The 21,478-nt window shown below is 42.3% G+C and overlaps 1 protein-coding gene across 2 annotated transcripts in view; it reads left to right on the forward strand.

Moving 5' to 3' along the window:
• Positions 1 to 21,478, forward strand: part of IL4R (interleukin 4 receptor) — a 169,893-nt gene that overhangs the window by 77,658 nt on the left and 70,757 nt on the right. For both annotated transcript variants that reach the window (XM_085629267.1, XM_085629268.1), the window contains exons 3-6: positions 494 to 638; positions 6,068 to 6,237; positions 7,408 to 7,559; positions 11,258 to 11,417. In XM_085629267.1, coding sequence (XP_085485393.1) covers positions 494 to 638; positions 6,068 to 6,237; positions 7,408 to 7,559; positions 11,258 to 11,417 — 627 coding nt within the window. The remainder of the gene's footprint in view (positions 1 to 493; positions 639 to 6,067; positions 6,238 to 7,407; positions 7,560 to 11,257; positions 11,418 to 21,478) is intronic.

Genomic DNA, 21,478 nt, shown 5'->3' on the forward strand with positions numbered 1-21,478 from the left:
GTGTCGGCCTGTTTGGTGCAGTTTGACTCCTAAGGTATAGTGATACACGTCAAAGGCATTCTCACAGAAACAAATTGCCTTTGCACTGGCTTTTGTATGTGCACAGGCCAGGAGAATTCCCCTGCTTGCCCTTAAGCGCTCCCTTTAAATTTCCCGCGTGCTAACAACAGAGGTACATGCAGTATTATAGAAGGGGCTTATGGTCCCCAAATGGCTGCCAGTGCCGGGCAAATTTCTAAAAGAATATGTGTGCAAGCTCCACATTTTTGTTAACACTGACCCTATGGAGTTAAATGTCCTGTCAACTTCAGACCTGCTTCTGGGATTGTTGACATGGAGCGCTAGGCGTGGTCTTATGTAAAAAAGTGGTACATAGGAGGAAGTGAAAATAAGATAAAATGTTATTTCTGTTCTGGAGAATGCAAAGTATCTACCCGTTGTTTCACCTGGACTCTGGTGCATGATTGTTTTATTGTTTGTTTTTTCTCTCTAGGTAAAACAGATGACCAGATAAGAAATTTGCAGTGTTTCAATGACTATGACAAAAAGATGGATTGTACTTGGGAGGCGACGAATTTGGAAACGAACTGTGCGACTCAATACCGCATGATCTATGAACGAAAGATCGTTGCATTGAAGTAAGTTTCAGTCGCAACTTTGGGCATTGTTGTTCATCGACTGTTGACCTAGTGAGTGCTCCCAGGCATCTGCCGCTTTTGGCCCTAGAGATCCCACATATTTTCAGTAATATAAGACAAGTACTCACTTTCATTGCTCAAGCACAGTGGAGAGCCAAGGCAAATATCATTGCCATCCAAGGTGAGGTGATTGTTGCCACCATGTCCTCTGGCATTGGGGCTTATTTGATGGTCCTACAGGCAGCCTTGTATCTTCTGCTGGTGGAGCCATACGCAGCCACCTAGTATTGACTTGATCTAAAAACTAGAGCTGATAAACCTTCACTTGTCCTCCCTGTTTGTAAGCTTGTATGACGAATGCTCCCCCTCCTTACTCATTTGAAAACTCAGCTCTTACGCTAAAGGAACATCCAGCAAGTCAAAATAGCAAGAACAGTAACATAATACTTCAATAAATGATAAATAAATAAACAACATTGAAACCGTGAAAGGGCACAGAAACAACATTTTCTTTTTTTTATCTAAAATTTCCATTTTTGTTAGCCCTCTGTTTACTGTTACAAGCCTTTGCGAATTGGTCCCAAAACATCTAAAGTGGGAATAACATGGGAATTTTCAGAGAATATTCATATACAGTTAGTACAAATAGAAACCCTCTTTACACTTTTTAAAAAGAGGGAGGGGGCCCTCCCTGTTGGATTCACCAATGCATGTAAGAGTGCATAAAATTGTACACCTGTAGTATTGCTTCCTTACTCAGAAATGCTTTTGTAATCAACCCATTTCACAAGAGCAACCTTTTCCCACCTCGTACTCATTCTGGCTGTCTTGTAAGATGTGGATGACAGCATCTGGCAGGGACCAGTATGAAATTGACATTTATGCACAAAGCGGACTGCAGCCAAGTGTGCATATGAAGCTCTGACAATATGCAATGTTTATATACCAAAGAACAGCCTTGCTTTGCAGAAGTCATATTTTCTTTTTCTTGACTTGCTGAGACATCCAAACATAACACAAGTACTTTTATTGTTCTCTTTATTCTATGTTATTCTGTACTTTTTCCCTATTTTCCAAGCCGTATGTGTTTTGATGAATGCAAATTGGAACTATATTAAATAGTTTTCAGGTCATATTAATTCCTTACATGTATTGGGCAGATGTAGCAGTTAATATGAAAAGGTGCAACAGCTCTTGTGAAAAATAGAGATGCATAGAGAATATAGAAAGACCCTGCCAGGCCAATGTGATCAGTTTATTGTTTTGCTGTCATCCTTAGACCATACCTTGATACCTATGCAGTTTAGAGCTTGACCGTTAATTCTCTGTATCACTATCAAGCAGTTTTCTGCATTTAGCAGTAAAACCGCTTGTTTGATACAGTTTTACCACATTGGTGGTGCAGCGAAACTTCATAGCTGAAGGATAAATCTAATTAAAACGGTACTAGTAAACAGAAAAGTGGGAAGTGTCCACTTTATGGACCAGTAGGATTTATTTCCCAGTCTTAAACACTGAGGTCATGATGAGAAAGGTGTCTTGAAGGGCATGAGGTAAATATGTGATGCAGCAAACACAGACACTGTAACACTGGTAAATTCCTCCTTTGCCAAGTTCACACTTAGAAATGTGGCATAATGTGCAAATTGTGCAATTATTTCTGCATGCCCTGGTAATTGCCATGTATTTCCCCCCAGTACATTTGTACTGGTTTGACCAGGGAAAATGAAACTCTGGGAAATTGCAGCAGAGTGGTGTTCATCGCATCTGATAATTAGTTGGATGCAATCATTTCAGCTTTACTTGTAATTCGGTACCCTGCTCAGAAACCTTTGCACGAGGATTGGAATTCTATGGCCCACTAGTGATCAAGGAGCAAATCATAAGGTTCAACCAGGATTGTTGCTATGATTCTTGCCACATGACTTAGTGCCAATTGCAAAATGCAGTACTTCAACTACAGATCAGTTTTGGACCCACTACTGTGACTCCTCTCTTTGTGTTAGCCTGTCCTTTCTCAATGCAGTTATTGAACTACACTACAGTGCAATTCCCTGGAGGCGATTCCATCGTCACCATAGTAGTGAATAATATTTTTCTCTGTTACACTTAAGTCTATGGGGATAGACAATCACGCAATTTTCAGGATCAATGGTTTCAATTGGTGTGTAGTAGTAGAGAATCTACCAAAAGTAGAGCATATATTTTATCCCTTCTTTCAGAGGTCAAGTAACTCTGTTTAGATGTTCCTGCACTGCCAGCAGATGCACCTCTGTCTCAGCAATTTGTTCTGTCAAGCTGCAGTGACCACTCTCCTCCACCATTGGTAATATTTCTGTTGCCGCCATTTTTCCCTTCCCTCTGTCCACCCCACCCAAAGTGCCTCCTGCTATGGTGGAAATAATCACTTTGTTTGAGAAACCACCTATATAGGATGGGGAAACCAAAATACAGTAGAGATTTCACCACCAGTGATGCAGGTACTGTGGATCTATTACTCTACTGGATGGACATTATGCCAGCCAACCTCTATATCAACCTACGAACACTATGTACTAAATACTGTAACGTTTACCATGCTGAATATCCTTGGCCCTCATTAATGAAAGGGTGATGTGAATAGCTCAAGATGTATTTGTCTTCAGACTCACAGGTAATGACACATGTCTAGTTTTTACAGAAGTCTCATTATCCCTCCCTTTTCAATTTTCACAACCCTCTTGGCAGACAGTATTTGATACTGATGGTCAGTTTTTATCCCTAAAAATATTTGTTTAACCAGCAGGGTTTCCCACTAGCAGATGAATGACAGATGAGAGTGGTCATAGCAGAGTAGTAATAAACTGTACCAGAGGTGCACTGCCAAGAGGGGAAAAGGTTTCTGTAATCATTTTTAAAGTGAGACCTCCTGGGAGGGGTTTTGAAGGAAGGTTTGGCAAGATGAAGTTCACTGTATCAATGTACCTATGATTTAGATTATGCAGAAGTCTGACACATGCTTCTCCACTCGTTCTTATATAATATTGCTTTTTCCTGTTTGAATTCATCAGTATCGATGATTGATATATTGGAAATTATTTCCCCAACTTAATACCGCATCACCGGCCTTTCATTTCCTCATAAGAACACCTTAGAAATCCGAAAAACATATTCCCTATTGTCATTCTAGGGCCCTCAGCAGAGGCGATCCGCACTCCCACGTTCTGTTAACTTTCACCTTGCTTAAGCAGCAGATAGATTGCGTGCTGCATGTTATAAAACTAAAATATTTCAGGATAAGAAACCCCTCTTTTCCTTCCAAATTCAACGTGTAAGTCATTGACTGAATTTGCAAAATATGTGTGACCCAGATCAAAAAAGAAGTAATGTTGGTTGAAAATTGTATTATAGAAATGGGTATCACAAGATACGTTTTTGACAAACTGCTGCCCATACATTTCCAGTCCACTTACCTCTTTAATGTACTTTGTCCTCTCCCTACAGCCTAGCAGTGGTAATTTCTTCATGTTGTGATACTACGGTCTTGTGCTTGATTCTTTTCTGCTGGGCCTCCATTGTATCATGTTGAAAAGCAAGAGAGCTCGGGATGAGACCGTTCTGTGCTCCTCCTTTCATATCAGAGTTTCAAACTTCCAAAAAACAGTCCATTATGAGTATTACCAATGTCCCTTAAAAAGTGGATATCCAGGGACAGAGGAATCCATTGCTGAAATCCTAGAGTTGCTCAGTAGTGCAGTTTGAAACCACGCGGTGCCGCAAAACAAAACTTGAAGGACTTTCATTGCCTATGGAATGGCTTTCCACTGCACCAAAGGTTTCACTTTGTTACTTCAGTAGTTAAAAAGAACATGATCGTTTCAGCACAATATCCTACTCAACTAATGATCTCCAACAAGAATCTAAAAGCTGGTATTCAGGCTGTCACCCTGACCAATTATGGTTCCCTCCTGGTCATTCTTCATCAGTGAATCCCTACCCAACCCTTCCATGGACTGTTTATGTTAAGGTTCCAGGATCATATATTATTCTGTTGTTATCTGATTTTCATGATCTTGTTCCTGAATGTTGACCCTTGTAAAATATTCTACTGTTTTGTGAAGCCAGGTTTGCAAGTTGCAGCACCTGAAATATTCAATATCTAAAAGATTGAATGCCACAGTTTTCACTGTTATTGCACCCATTGTAGACAATGGTAGCATCAACTAGAATTGTACCTTATTCATTAACTAGCGGCACTCCTAATGCATTATTCTACAATAGATGTTTATGTATTTAATGCACAGTGAAGCCTATTTATTTAAATGAGTTAACACCTTATTTCAGTGGAATATAGGGGAAAGGGGCTACATGTGTCTCAGAGGCGGCTCTCACAGGTAACGCTGTGGGGCGGCGAGGCGGGCGGGTGTGGGGGTAGTGGAGTGTGACATACGACGGGAAATTGGAGAGTAAAGAGATAACTAAATGAAGGCACTTACTTTACGCTCGCAGCATCGCCGACTCGGCAGTGCTGCGTGCGCAAAGTAAGTGCTTTTATTTATTTATTTCTTTACTCTCCACTTTTCTGTCGTATGTCACGCTCCACTACACCCCACCCAGCCCCGCACCCCCACTGCCCCACAGTGTTACTTTTGTGAGCCACCACTGCTTTGTACAAATTAATTACCGAATCATAGAGATCACCTCTGAGCTGCTCTTCATTGCTTCTGTCACACAATGAGTACCCACTCACCTTTTTCTCTTGTTTTATACCTCCCGATCATGATCTACACCCTAGGAAGCCTATTGATAACCAAAAGTATCATATATTATACAGACCTATTTTTATGCCTCAGGAGTCATACCAAAACGATCACCACAATCACCTCTGCCCCACCAGAGTAAATCACCAGATGCAGTTTAATTCCTTTCGGCAGATTGATTCACCTTAACGTTATCACATTGAATAACCATATTTCCCAGTCCTAGAAAATAGTATTGTTTCTTCGCTGATGAATTGATATGGAAATGTTTAAAATTACTGAAATACGAGTTAATAAAAAAAGGATTGTGTGCTCAACTAGAGTTTGTCAAAGGTTGATTTGCACATGTAGTGAATGGTGACTGATGTACAAGTACAGATTTGGAAATAGGAGGGCATCGAAACACATCTGATGTAGAAGGGATCCACATGTACAATGACTAGCGGTGTTCCTAACTTTCAATGTAAAGCATACATGCATGTCAGCAGTTTAATATTAATTCAATAAAGTGCACATATTTCAAATTAAAACTGTATCAACTTCCATTTTTTAAAATGTTTTTAGTCTAGTATTTTGCCTTGGTTGTCTCTGTATTATAGTCCAAAGACAGGATTTAAACACATTGCATTTAGACAGTTTTTTCCTTCTGAATTATATTGAATGTTTATTATGGTCTCCTTGCTTTTCCAGATATAACACCTGTATTCCAGAAAATGTGAACATTGATGGCTTCGTTGTGCCAGACAAGTGTGTCTGCACAGTCCCGGTCGACAACTTTTTTGCAGGAGACGTGTATCTGATACAGATACAGTCTTTTGGAAAAATAATAGCGAATAAAACCATCTGTCCCTTTAATACGAGTAAGTCGTTCAAACGTAAATCAACTTCCGCTAGCATGTTCCTGTTGTGTGTTTATGTTTGTGTACATTGCTAACAGTTGTTTTTTTTATTAAGTATGGAACATTAGGGACTGAGCAGGAATGTCTCATTTCATTCAAAGGAGATGTCACAGGAGGTCACCTTTGATCTTTGCTTTTAAGTGATTATACCAAATATAAAAATACATGCTACAGGGTAGACAGAGGCTTGAACATAGCTGCAGGCAGAATTCTCTAGGGCATCATCCAGCCTCTGAAAGTCTTCTTTAATCTGGAATATGACTGTTGTTTATGCAGTAGAGTAGTAACTCAAGGGTGTTCAATTAGGTCCCCGGCGCACACTATTTTCAGCATAACCACTATTCAATGAGCTACATTTAGACTAGGTAAATTTGTTTCATGTGTATTTATGGAAAATGGCCATCCACTCTGAATACACTGGACAACATTAGAGTACAGGAGACTAGAACCAGTTATTGGTTTTCATTTGCATCTCTTGCAAAGCCACCCGTTGACTACAGTGAGATGCTTTGAGGCAGGTGTGAACTGCTACACAGTCGTGGGTTTTCATGGATATGTTTCAGGTGTTATCCCAAAGAAGACAGTGCAGATGTAGAAAAGAATGCTGGACAAACATCTGTAGAGGGCCTACCATTCATCATTGTTTAGTTCTGTCACTTGCCCTGCTCTTGTGTGTTTCGAGAGAACCTGGATGGAGAAGGTATTGAGCAACTAGATTTACGAATAGTGAGCTTGTAAGAAAAATGCGTCTAAAGACTTTATCTTACCTCATGTGAAATATGTGTATAGCCAACACATCAAGTAGTTAAAAAGGATGCTTTAGCATGTTAAACGCACACTGTAAGGGCTAGAGTAGTGACTCAATTGATACATCATGGTCTCCCATGCTAGTTTAGTATGTGCTCCTCACCTTGGGTGAATAGTGGGACAGTATTTATATTACAGGTGATATGGTTACCTTAATTACCTGTTTTTTTCAAACAGCAGTTTAAAAAAGTCTCCAATTTATCCAATCTCTCTGTTTGTAAAAGAATGGAGTGAGCGTTTATCAAAGCTGTCGTATGTCTTGAGATGCTGGATTTATGGTTTTATACAGTTTATCTGTCAACTAAATCTATTTTTCCAAAACAGTTAAGCCAAAACCACCTGGTAATCTAACAGTTGAATATAATCAAAATGGTGACCCCATTTTGCACTGGGATAAGAAATACGGAAAGGAAGAAATTATCTACAAATACCTGAAATTTGAAATTGTCTATTACAACAAAGAGGACCCTGGTGAGGTAAATTATTCTTCTGCCTAGAACTACCCTAAATAACATATTTTGACTTTTGCTTTTTCAGTCATTTTTCCAGCTAAAAACCTAATTAATAATGTATGTTGAATAACAAGTTGTGTTAATTTGTTATATTTATGTGGTGTTATCATTTGTTAGAATTGTACAGTGGTTTGAAACATTTGAAACCTTTCTAATGCCTGTGTAATAGTCCTCCAAGTGCTAGTAAATGTAAGATTTTAGAACCTTCCTGAAAGAAACATGGGCAGAGTAAAATCTGAGTAAGGATCTCCAATATTTTAGAATTATTTGATTCCACAGTTTAGGAGCAGTGACAGAGAAATGGCTCTTGCACTTACCCATAAGATGAGTTGGTCAGTAGTTCATATTTGGCACAGGGTAGTCCACAACTATGTGTGTGTGTAGCCTAACATTTTGATTTAAAGCCATTGGAGGTGAGCATTATCTACTGAAGTTTAAATATGACTCTTCTCTGGCCAATCAGGATGTAGCAGAGTCAAATATAGGGTTTGGGCACAACAACTGAATGTGGATGTTGGTGGCAATGCCAAAGTGGTTTTTGTAGGGTGATGTAAAAATCCTTTTGTTATGGAGGTTCTTTTGTTCGTTTATACTGGAGCAGATATGTGCTATATGAACACAGAAGTAACATAAATATTAAGTTAGGGTCAAGATACAAACTGATTGTATTAGAAGTATTTGTGAACATCACTTGAGGGAACAGAAGAACACGCAGAAGGGTATCCATGGATAGGTGAAAGTAGTTGCAAAAATTATGACAAACCATGTACAAGTTAATCAGATGAGGTTTCTGTGGACCCGGAGCAGTTCATGGAATACCGTTGTAAAGGGAAATTAAATTCATGTTTGTAGAAAAGATTTGAAGTTTCTCTTCCAAATACTGTAATGTGGTCTAATTGCTATATTTTGAGTGGTCTAACCAAAAAGCCATAGTTCTAGTCCCTGGTTCATTAATGTATGAAATGGTTTTATCCAAAGGGAGTTAGTGTTTTCTTCGTGTTTGACCATATGCTAAAATTGGCACTGCATGGAAAAAAAAGCAGCAACCAATATTGAACTTTGAATTCAAAGACATAGTGGTTTGGAGTTGAAGTTTGAAAGATATAGAGTTCCATGACCTGGACAAAGTTGGCCTTAGGATTAGTACAACACAATAGCCTTTGTAGGAGTTAATGCACAGTAAAAGAAGGTATGTGTTGTGATGTTAGGTTATTTATATTCTGGTTATATGGTGGTGTTAGGGGTTCGGTGAAAATGCTGAAAATGTTCCTTTATGAACATTTAAGTTTGCATACCTTTGCAATTTGATTAATGGACTTTTTAATGTACATAGCACACACTGATTTCAATCTCTGATACCTTTTTATTGCCTGACATATGAAAAGTGGGACTTCTAGATCCTGTGGGATCCTTGACTGTATATAAGTGATGTTATATACTTGTACTTTGTACATTTGTACACGCTCGACCCCCTCCTGGGCCACCCGGAAATTATTAAAGAGACTAGCACCTCTGATGGGCCTGATTAAAGTTTTGGACATATAATTGTTTGCTACATATGTTGGTTTATCCAGGATGTTCACAGCAAGCTAAGACGGTAACACAATCGTAGCACTGATGTTTCTTTAATGCTGCATCTGTATAATGACATCATGAATAATTCCCCAGCATGAAAGCTTGCCTTGCAGTTAAAGTTTATTTCTTATTATTGAAAGGGTAGCCCATATGCACTACTGGACAGCAAAGATGGCAGCAAAACTGACAATAGTCATTGCTTTTTTCTTCAGAGGTCAGCAAAGAGGTTCTTCACAAAGGCAAAACTGTATCTCTGTTTTTCTCTACCATTTATTTTATTGTGGTCCTGCTACTCCTCCTGACTTCATGTCTGATGTCTATTTGGAGTACCTTTTGTAACTAGCTCCAGTAAAGCACAGTGTTTTTTGTTTCACTGTGGGGCACTAGCAGTGTTGCGGTTGTATTATTGGTTTGAATGGAAATTGTGTATTGACCTTCTCTAGCTCATCCTTTATCTTTTCCATTTTGAAAGTCTTCATGCCATGAATATGCACTTTGTATGAAGAGAAAAATTTTGTAATACGGGAATAGATTCATGTAAACAAATTTCCAAAATTATTCCTCTAATTAATCATTGGAGCTTTGGCATGATTACAGTATATTTATTTAAAATAAATCAATCCGGGTTATATTTGACACCCCCACATAAATAATGCCTAGGTTCTACTTGATGTCAAACACAACAACTATACACATGGCAATCTACAAGGTTACATAAACAAACAATTTAACACAACTGCTTTAGACACACATAAATCATGTGTCACAAAAGTATTATTTCACTACTCTGTCTTCCTATTAGTTTATAAGAGGTGGCTGTGCCGTTGAGTTTTCACACAGTTCACACAACGGCACAGCCACCTCTGGTGGCTAAAAGGAAATCTCCTCAGAGTGATTCGTGGGAGCAGTGCAAATGTATTAAACAGAAAATAGAGTAGACAAAAAGTGGCCTTAATACAATTTAGGCAAGTTTCAACCTTCTTATTAAAATTAAAATATTTGTATATATGTGTTAGTGAATTAAATAAAATATTCCATCATTTGTGTATTTGTTTGATAAATGTTTGTTTCTGTATTTGTTTGTGTATTGTTTGGCGGTTCGTATCGAAAATTGTTAGGCCAGTGTCCCAGGCTTCTAGTAATGACTCGGTGGGGGTCCCTGGATTCCAATAATGATTCAACAGGGGTCCCTGGGTGCCAGTAATGATTTAAGTGGGAGCCACAGCAGTGAAAAGGCTACAAAACATTGTTTTAGAAGGTAATAGACTCAAAAGAGGAGGGTTTATGTTTACTTCAGAGATTTTTGGGCAGGTTTATCAAGCTGCACCAAAGTTATTAGTGATTTAAACCATAATTTCTAGTGGAATAATAATACCATCGTAACTGTGGGGGGAAGCAGAATGACACTGCTCGAATTTTTTTGAAATACCAAATATATTTTAAACAAACATAATAATCCTTCAGGAAAGAAGTGTTATCATTGGTTCGCAGTGGTCTTTTGATCAACTCTTTGAAGTGCTGCAGGAATCCTACAAGCAGTTGGACTGAAGAAGCAGAAACATTTAGTTACGATTTGTATGAAAGCTACACTGATGTGCTTGCCGTGTGTTGATTTATTTGAAAGTAAATCCTGAAACTCTAGAATGGCATATGACATTAATACTTCACTGAACGGATGAGAGAAAAACTTGAAATGGGTAACAGAGGAATGGGTGACACCTTTGGTGTGATAGTGCCACACCTACTCAAATACAGATATTGTAGGCTCAGGTATTTTGTGGGTTTGGTATTGCCATGTTACACTGAGTTCTGCAGCTCCACATGGGGGATTATGTGGTAATCCCACATGTTTTCTCCCTGACCCAGGTGGGTAAAATCACAAAATGCTGATTTATTTTCACACTTACCTCTAGCTTTTACCTGCTGAAAATTGTGTAGTGGCTAAACTTGTGTGTGTGGTTATTTTGTAATTCTGATTTGTGTGCAGTTGGCATGCTGAAATGTACCTGTATCTGTAAGCATGGCACAAGTAATTTGGTGCATGAAGAAATGAAACATCTCATAAACAGTCTTTTTTCAATTTTTAGAAATACATTGTTCTCCATGACCGAATGGAATCGCGATTTGAAATAAGTCGAAGTCAGTTAACACTGGGCGGTTACTATGTTGCTAAAATTCGAGCTAAACCCCAAGAAGGCTACGAAGGCATTTGGAGTGACTACAGCTCTGAAATTGAATTTCGTAATGGTAAGTAGTTTCATGTAAGAATCCTTTATTGCTTCCTTTTGTTGAGGTAAGCATACTGCTCTTTCTGCTTGCTCTGCCTCAAGCCACCTTACATTCCTGGCATACGTTTTCATGTGAGGAAAGTGGACAGATAGTGTAGTGAGGGCTGCAATTTATATACATACATTGCTAAATTAGCATAACCGCGTTAGATGTTAGAAAGCCATCTTGCCACTTTTGCTGCTTTTGCACACGACACTGCAGTTACATGTTATTATTTGAAAACTGCTTGCTCGCCTTTTCTTCGCATGAGAACTGTCTGTTGGTCACATCCCTAGCCGTGAGCTGCGACCTTGGTCTGAACATTATGTAAAGAAACCGTCTGGGTCGCCAGACAATGCATGTTTTTGAGTTCAGGTTGATCGGCCCACTATTTAGCCATAACACGCACACAGCTGCAAATACCTGAGAGTCGAGAGCTTTTAATATTGCAGTCTGCATGCCTTTAACACATTCTGAAGAAGAGCTTTCCCAGGAGCAGAGCACACCTGATCCTGTGATGCGATTTAACTCAGCTGATCTTTACGGTATGGGGTTCCCCATTCAAGCCTAAGAGACCTTTTATTAGTATAATAATATTAGTTTACTAGCGAAAGGAAGGTGGTTGTATCCCACTGTCATTTGTAATATGATCTCTCCTTTCATTTTCTATGGTATTGTAACAATGCTGATTGTTTTGATTTTAATCGTTTGTCTGCTTATGTTAGCCAAAGTAATGCATCTTAGGACACGAGGTTTATAAAATAAACTCCTTAAACTTTACCGTGTCTTTGTTTACTCTTGTTGTGGACTGATATGAGAATAATTACGAACAGGTATTTCTGATTCCCACCATTCCTGAGAGTACTCTAAGTCGCTTGTTCTGGGTTGTCTGATCATTGGTAGCTTTGCTGTAGTACGGATAACGAATGGGACACTGATGCTGGTCGGATAGGGGTTCTCAGGTGAGTTTTTGGTACACCACAATTCACCGAGGTCCTGGTTTCCTGCGCATAGTTCTGTGCATGAGCAGAATCCCTGCAACATGGCGCACCTAACGTTTGGTCTATTGATTTGAAACGCCTTAGTAGTGCTTATATTAGTCCACGACTCCCTCGCTCTTGTTTCCGGATAACAGGAGTGACGGATTTTAACCTACCTATTACTCACCTGATAGGTTCATTCAAGCTTGATCATTAAAAAGGTTTCTGAACCCTTGTGCTACTGATTAAAACTGTTGTAGATCCTCTGTGTGTCCTTATGGCTATCGAAATTGCTGCACATAGCCGTACACCTCTGCGCCGTCATTTGACGACGTATGGGGTGCCGGACGATGGGATGGCCGTTATTTTTGTGGTGAGTGCAAATGGAACCCATCCTTATGAGTTGTTCTACTCTTGGGTGACATTGCCAGCAGTGGATGCGGATGATAAAACGTTTCACTCGTATACTCACACACGGATCCCAGCCATTTATACACCATATCGGACACTAGAGATCCCTATTTCAGCCTGGCAGCATAGCATTTGGTTTAATGGCGCCCTTCGCCATGCGGTAGCACCGGCTAGGCTGGGCCCTTTGTCAATTCCAGGGGCCACATGGCCGGTGCTGGCCGGATTTACGCCTCATCCCCGCTATTTGACTATTGCGGTGGATGAGTTGCGTACACTCCATACCAGCCTTATTTCGGTATATAGGGCTTTGGTACAATACGTTTCGCGCAACGTGCAGGTGGGTCCTGCTGTTGCGGGGCTATCAGCTGGTCACCCAGCGGTTGTTATTAGCCCCGTCATAGTTAATTCTGTGATGGGCAAGCACCCCCAAAATAAGGATGATTTTCCTTATTGGCTTGCCGAGAAATTTGACCAGCTGGAAGCAGTGTTTCCACACTCTACGGAGGTGGAGAAACACAGAATTCTCACCATTAGTTTACCGAAAGATATAGTCCCTGATTTGTGCGATTGTGACAACTGGGGTAAAATCTTTGCCGCGGTCTATTCGAAGTGCTTTGGCACTCCGTCTATGGCCGTGCTGCCCTCCGTCATTAAACGTGTTCAAGATCAGCACAGACCGGAGGCGGCTGTGGAGTTGGGAATGAGGCTTGTTGGCGTATTCGACGTTGTTGCCCCCCTCGTCCTTGGTAATCTCAAGGGAGATGCGGTACAGTTCCAAGTGGCTAATGGCTTAGCCCGCGTCGCTGAACTCGATAAGCCCAAAAAGTTGCCTAAACTTATTGCGGAAGCCTATAGAACTCTTGGCCGCAGTAGTTTGGGAGTAGAACCTACTATAATCATTCCTGACTTGATACAACAAACTAAGGCGAGTTCGTCTAGTAAAGACGATCGTCCAGCTTTTTCAAAGCAGAATTGGAGAACAAAGAAACAGGGAAAGCAGCAACAGAAACAGGGGTCTTGTCCTGCGTCTCCCGTACAGCAAACTAGCGAGCGCACTTACGATTTGCGCGATCGTACTAGTATTAAGTCGCCTGATAGATTTCAGGTTACTGAACAACGCTCTTCTCGTTCTTCACAGGAAACATCGGCCTCACAGTCCGGTGGCAGAGACCGTGGCAAGGGTCGGGGTGCACAACAAGGTCGTGAGCAACCCCGTCAGGCTGACGGCAAGGGCAAGCAAGACGAGTTTGCACGTCAACATCCCCTGTTTCAGAAGAAAAAAGTTGCTGCACTAACAGCGAGGTATGCCACAGATAGTGCGGACGCAGCTTCTGAACCTGACATGGGCGCTAACGCTGCTCGACAGCGTGTCGGAAGTTACAGTAGTGCGGCAAGCATCACGTCCATATCTGGAGGTGACAGCAACTGATACGTTCATTACCATTACTGTTGAAACTGCTGACACTAGAGTGGCTCCCCCTGACAGACTATATGACACAGTCCTTTTAATTGAAGGTGATATACAACGTACAATTCAAGGGATTTTTTGGGATAATCTGACCTCCTCTTATGACATTCTCCTAGCGGAGGCGGACTGGCCCCCAGCTTTCATTTTAGATGCTCCTAGAGGGGAGGAGGTGATCCGCCCGTCCTTTGCGCACACAGTGCCAAAGGACCACGCTAAAAAGTTCGCTGAGGAGTGGGCTCTGGTGCTAGCACTGGCTTTATATCGTACTCAGGTGGACTGGGATAAATTGTCCCCCAGCCATGAGATTCCATTGCGGTCTATGCCCCAGCCGCAACCCCAATATCCCATGCGTCGCGAAGCTAGACCTCACGTCGCGGCAATCCTTGAACAATTGGAATATCAAGGAGTTATTGAAACATGTGTGTCACCAATGAATAATCCTTTATTCACTGTGACGAAGCCTGATGGGTCGTACCGCCTTGTTTTGGATTACCGGCATTTAAACTCTCATTGCCGGACATGCGCGGTACAGAATACTCACAGTTCGGCTCTCGTCGATAGTCTCGTGAGAAAAAGGTTTAAAACCACACTTGACATTTCCAATGGCTTTTACAGCCATAACCTGTCCTCTATTAGCAGTCAGTGGACAGCGTTTACTTCTGGCGGCAAACAAAAACAGTTTAAAAGACTAGCCTTGGGCTACAAAAACAGCCCCGGCGTCTTTGCCGCACGTGTAGTCTCTCTTTTAGAGAGCATAGACCCTGATGCGTACTCGTATGTCGATGATATCTATCTCACAGACGACGAGTTGTGGCCGCATCTGTGTCGCGTTGATCGCATTATTGTTATGTTTGCAGACTTCGGTTACAAATTCAACTTTGCGAAGTCTCACATTGCAGAGTATACAGTGTTGTTCTTGGGCTACGAGCTCAACAATGAAGGTCGAGGATTAGCTCCTCACTTTCTGGAGAAGTGCGCATGCCTGCGTGCTTCTACGACACTGAGCTGGGCTTTCTGAATTTCGGTCATACGTACATCCCTGATTATGCCCAGCGTATCAAGCCGCTTTATGCCTTGGTACAACCTACTTTTTCCAAATCGAGCTGGCTGCCGGAGCATTCAGCTATTTTGCAATTACTGCAAGCTGATCTTCTTGCTTCAAAATACTTACTGACACGTGACAACCGCACTAACCTGGTAATAAGAATTGTACCTGGTGCGGTGGGTTTCACGTACTTAACGTTCAATGAGGGCGATACCGTCCCCATTGCATACAAATCACACCTGTACACTTCAGCTGAACTGCGCTTTTCCTCTGTCGAAAAAGTTCTCACGGCAGTACAGATGGCGATTCTCAAAGAACGAGCGCTGTCGCAAGGAAAACGCATGTTAGTTGTCACACCATATCCTGCCCTTGAGGCAATGACAAAAGCAAGTGTACCTAATTCTAAAGCTTTGCATCCACGGTGGATACAATGGGCCACTTCCTTGACATCGCCCGATGTAACATATATCTTTGATGCCTCATTACAGACTCAGGAGTACTTGCAGTATGAATTCGTTCATCTGGCTCCTCTGTCTTTGCTCCCGCTCGAAGATTACCATTGTGTCATTTACACTGACGGTTCCGCGCAACCGGAGATTGGATCGAAGCATGCCTATTCAGCGGCCTGCGCAATTGTGGTGGGTACATTCGTAAATGGTGAATTCCAATCTGATGTCGTCCATATGCAGTCATTGGGTGATTGTACCGCACAATTGGCGGAGCTTCGTGCTCTGGTGCTTGCACTAGATTTTGCTGATCCTCGAGTCACTACTCTTATAGTAAGTGACTCGTTTTATTGTGTTCAATCTTACAACGACAATCTATAGTTTTTGGTCTCAAAATGAATATCGTGATTCCAAAGGTAGCACAATTAAGCATAAAACGCTTTGGGTTCGACTGCCGCTCGTGAATGTTATTCACACTCTCGGTCACCAACGAGTTGGTGTCCATGCTGTCGGCAACAGCTTAGCTGACGAGGCAGCGAAAACAGCAGTGGCAACATACTTAGTAGCAGCAGTTACAAGATCCAAAAGTAAGATCGATGATGACATCTTGGCAGCTATCGCTGCTACAGAGAAGGGAACTAATTACCAGAGAGGGTTCCCTTCTCGTTACCATTATCACTTAAGTCCTGATAACGTCCCGTTAGTGAGGATTAACGACGTTGGTGACAGATTGATTCCCTATGCGGACTGCAGACCATCTTTGATATAAGCAGCTCACGAGGGTATGGCCTCTGCCCACGCCGGTGTGGCAGCTACTGTATCTCTGATACAACAACATTACTGGTGGTGCGGTTTATATAAACAAGCTCGCGCTTATGTTCTTGATTGTGACATTTGCCAGCAGATTAAACCTTCAACTGCTGCGCGCCCACCACAGACTCAGTTGTACATATCTAATAAACCACTTGGGTGCGTTTATTTAGATCACTGTGGTCCTTTTTCCTCTGATACTGCGTACAAGTACATCTTGGTTGCAGTGGATTCGAGCACACGTTTTCTGTGGGTATGGCCACAAAGGAGTGCTGATGCCCGTACTGTCATCAAGGATTTGCGTGTCTTTGTGGGAAGTTTTGCATGTGGTACCTTTCATTCTGATCAGGGCCCTGCGTTCGCCTCTAAGGCGTACAAAGAAGCCATGAGAAATTTGGGGTCCAACTCACATTTCCGTCTCCCTACCGGCCTGAGGGTAATAGTGTGGTGGAGCGAATGAACCGTGACCTAAAGCAATCTTTGACAGCTAGGGTTTTAGGCACTGGCCGGAACTGGCTAGCCCATCTGTATAACATCCAACGTGCACTTAATAATCTCCCTAGAAGGTCTCTGGGTGGGCGGACCCCATACATGATGCTCTTTGGCATAAGAATGTTTGTCCCGGACCTTGATGGTCTAGATATGGCGGCGTCTGCCGCAACCTTTGACGTAGATGATCACTGTGCTGTATTGCAGACTCTACAAGAAGCCAGAGACAGTCTCGCGAAGAAACACGTGCCCTCCACATCTGATGCTGTGCTTCAGATTCTGGTAGCTGGCTGGCTACCCCTAGTTGGTGACCTGGTCCGTGAGAAGGTGGAGAACAAGAAGGAGTTTGGCCCCTCTTATCGTGCACCGGTTCCAGTGCTTGGAGTGCAGGGTACAAGAACAGTCATTTTACCTCCACTTCCTGTTCGCAAGGATAACAGGTACATCTCTATTGACAATGTCAAGCTACAGCGAGTGGCCGATTCTTCTTAGTATGACTCCAGCGGTTTCTTGCCCTGCGATGCCGAGGAATTCTGTTTTGGCTCCGGCATCTACCACCATGTCTGATGTTGCCATCGAGATGCAAACAGTTGCTGTTCCTTTATTGATACCACCGAGTGGTGGCCCACCTGAAGATTCTGAGTATGCTTATCCTACAGATGTAACATTGCCAGTTTTACAGTCAACAGCAGTTGCCCAGTCACGTTTCTCCTTTGACACTAACTCAATGACTTCCAATGCCCCGTCAAAGGTTTCTATTTTTGCTGTTTGGTTTAAAAGACATTTTTTGATTCCCCCTTGGACTTACATTTGGCTGATGCTCATATGTATTTTTTTTGTTCATGTCCATTGGATTTGTGGTCGTGTTTTTTCGTCTTGTGAATGGACACTACCTTAAAGAAAGAACGACAATTAGGCTAATTGATGGAACTTTGACCCCCCACTCCTCATCACACATCATGAAGAGGGACCAGAATTTTGTGAATATTACTGCCTGGTCCGTGTTAGATGGGATTGCATGGGATGCTGTTAAATTTCAGATTCATGGTCCAACTGAGGTTATCAATGTACCGAATGTATTTCGTGTTTCTATGGGTGATGTAGTTAAACAAAACATACGTTCTGATTGGGACGTTCAAGCCATAGAAGCACTGTTTTCTGATTTGAAATATAATGCCGCATTTGATGCTGAGGATTTGTATTTAGATACTGCTAATTATGGTGAACAGTTTTGCTATCAACAGTATGGCAATCGTTTCCTGCATAAAGCAAATACGTTTCGAAATTTGGTAAATTTTACCCAATGGGAACATTGTCCAACACCAATCGTAGGTAGCTCAACCACATTGGTAGACAAATTCACATATTTTTCTGATTTCAGTGTTTCCAATCCTGCCTCCTTCTATTTCAAAGTGGCGGCTGAGTCTGCCTCGAAGGTTAGGCTGACGCACACAAAATTATTATATTCCAAATCCTTTATGGATGATTTGTCAATCAGAGGTTATGATCTGTGGAAGGCTGCTATTGATCTTAAATCGGTTTGGGGTTCCAAACCGTGGCAGTTACAGGGGACAGAAGCTTTGCATCGTGCCTGCCTTATACCAAACTACATATTGTTTTTAAATTCAACAATCTTCCAAACCACCTGCCTTGGATTGGCTACTTCGAAAAAACTAAATTTTCCCTCTACTCTGGATCAACGTGCTTATCCAAATTGGGATAATCATACAGATCTGTCCCTTGATGCGTTGTAGTCATCTATCTCTAATACATCCTTCAATATTTCCAAATTTAATGCGGAAGGATGGTTATTATGGCAGACAAGCTCAGATTCCTGTCAACATAGTTTTCTGGGTTTGAAACCTGGGTATACACAGGTTCGCGTGGACCCTCGTTTTGAATCTTCTCATTCCGAATCTTCTCATTCCGTTACCACCTACTCTGTAGGGAAGTTATGCCAATCTTGGCTGCAACATTCCACCTTGGCATCTGTTAAACTTCAGTTATCTAAATTACATGACAAAATGGATTTGAATGATTTTGTTAAGGGTTCTGTAGGTGGCAGGTCCAAAAGATGGGTGTATGCTATTTATAACAAGTTTGGAAATTATCACAAATTGAAGCTGCTTCCAGATTAAGGGCTATTGATCAAGCCAATATGGAAAAAGTACTAGCTGTTATAGATAATAGCATTAACACCCTTACTTCCAGAATTTACACTTTAGACAATATTGTTTCCTCTGTTGTTGATATTGTGCAGGACGATGTGTCTGTTTTGTATCATGGTCAAAATCAATTGTGGTCTGTAATGCAGTTTGCATGGACCTTGCAATTAAAGGCTGGGAAAGTCCCATGGGACTACATGAATACTTCATCCTTGTTTCTTCCCTTTAATTTAACTGCAAAACAACAAATTATGTCCATGAAAGATGCAACATACTCGTTACTGCATATTGAAAAGTTAGAACCTTTGCCTTTCTCTGTGGCCGAATTGAATTCAGCTGTGTGGCTTATCCACGGGTTAATCACATTGCCGTTCCCTTTGTTTAAATTCAGTTCATGCATGAAACATTATGCCCTAGGTAGAGTCCAAGGTGCTAGAGACATCCGGCAAACGGGTTGCGGCCCAGGCAGCTAACATATGGCGCATTGCCAATACTCAGGCGCTCCTCGCTCGCTACGATCGAGCACACTACGACACATTAGAACAATTACTCCAACATCTCCCTGACCAATTCAAAGAGGGAGCAGAGATCCTCATCAGGGAGGGACAACTCCTCACAAACGCATCCATTAAGTGTGCACTGGATGCCGCGGATACAGCTGCCAGAGCCATAAACACTAGCGTCATGTTGCGACGACACGCCTGGTTACGAATCTCCGGATTCAAACCTGAGGTTCAAAATAACATCCTCAACCAGCCTGTCAACCCCGACTACTTATTCGGGCCAGAGGTTGACACCACCCTAGAGAAAATAAAAAAGGACACGGACACTGCAAAGTCCATGGGGGCTCTCCAAACGCAATCCTTTCGGAGCGGCTCCTTTTGTCGCCCCGGAAATAGAGGAGCAGGTAGAGGACAGGGGTCACAGCAAACCTACAACAAGGGAAACACACAAATCTCCTACGATAAAAACACCCGGGGTGGTTATCGTGGCTCAAGCACAAAAGGCAGAGGACGGGGATACGGCAACACCAGGTCCTCCCCCAAGAACAAACAGTGACGCCCTCTCCCTTCCTCCCGACCACATAACACCTGTCGGGGGAAGGCTACAAAGGTTCCTGTCCACGTGGAACTCCATCACCATGGACAGGTGGGTCAAAGATATTGTCAAACACGGTTACTGTCTAGAATTAACCTCAACTCCACCCACAATACCTCCAAAACACCGTCCTATGTCCTCAGAGCACTTAACGCTCTTACAGCAGGAAGTGCTAAGTATGCTACTAAAAGGTGCAATAGAGGTCGTACCCGTCCACGAGCAAGGTACAGGGGTGTACTCCCTGTACTTTTTAATACCGAAAAAGGACGGGTCACTCAGACCTATACTAGACCTGAGACCCCTGAACCGCTACATTCTCTCCGAGCATTTTCACATGCTCACTTTACAGCAAGTCCTCCCGCTGCTCAAAAAGGGAGACTTCCTAGCCACACTGGACCTCAAAGATGCGTATTTCCACATACCCATTCACCCCTCACACAAAAAATACCTCAGGTTCACTGTTCAGGGGCAGCACTACCAATTCAAAGTCCTTCCCTTCGGCGTGACAACAGCACCCAGAGTTTTCACAAAGTGCCTAGCTACTGTGGCTGCACATCTACGGAGGCAGCACATACACGTCTACCCATACCTGGACGACTGGCTTGTTCAAGCAAAGTCAGCCCAGCAATGTGCCAGCCACATGTCCCGTACCATTCACCATCTTCAAAGTCTGGGGTTCTCACTAAATTACCCAAAATCCCATCTCCAACCCGCACACGTACAACAGTACCTAGGTGCGACTATAGACACTCTGGCGGCCACAGCTCAGCCAAATTTAGTGAGAATCAACAGCATGCAAATGCTGATTTCCAAGTTCAAACCACAACACTCCCTTCCCGCGCGAGTGTTCATGCAGTTGATAGGCATGATGGCCTCCTGCATTTTCATAGTCCCACACGCGAGACTACATATGCGCCCGCTTCAGGAGTGCTTAGCACGTTAGTGGAATCAGGCTCAAGGACAGTTGAAAGACCTAATGTTGGTGAGCGGTCGGGCATACAACTCTCTGCATTGGTGGAATCCACAAAACCTTTGCAAGGGCCGACCGTTCCAAGAGCCTGTTCCACAAATAATACTGACAGCGGACGCGTCTCTCCAGGGATGGGGAGCTCATGTACTCAACTACAC

This window comes from Triturus cristatus, chromosome 10 (assembly GCF_964204655.1).
Source record: "Triturus cristatus chromosome 10, aTriCri1.1, whole genome shotgun sequence".
Classification (NCBI taxonomy): Eukaryota; Metazoa; Chordata; class Amphibia; order Caudata; family Salamandridae; genus Triturus; species Triturus cristatus.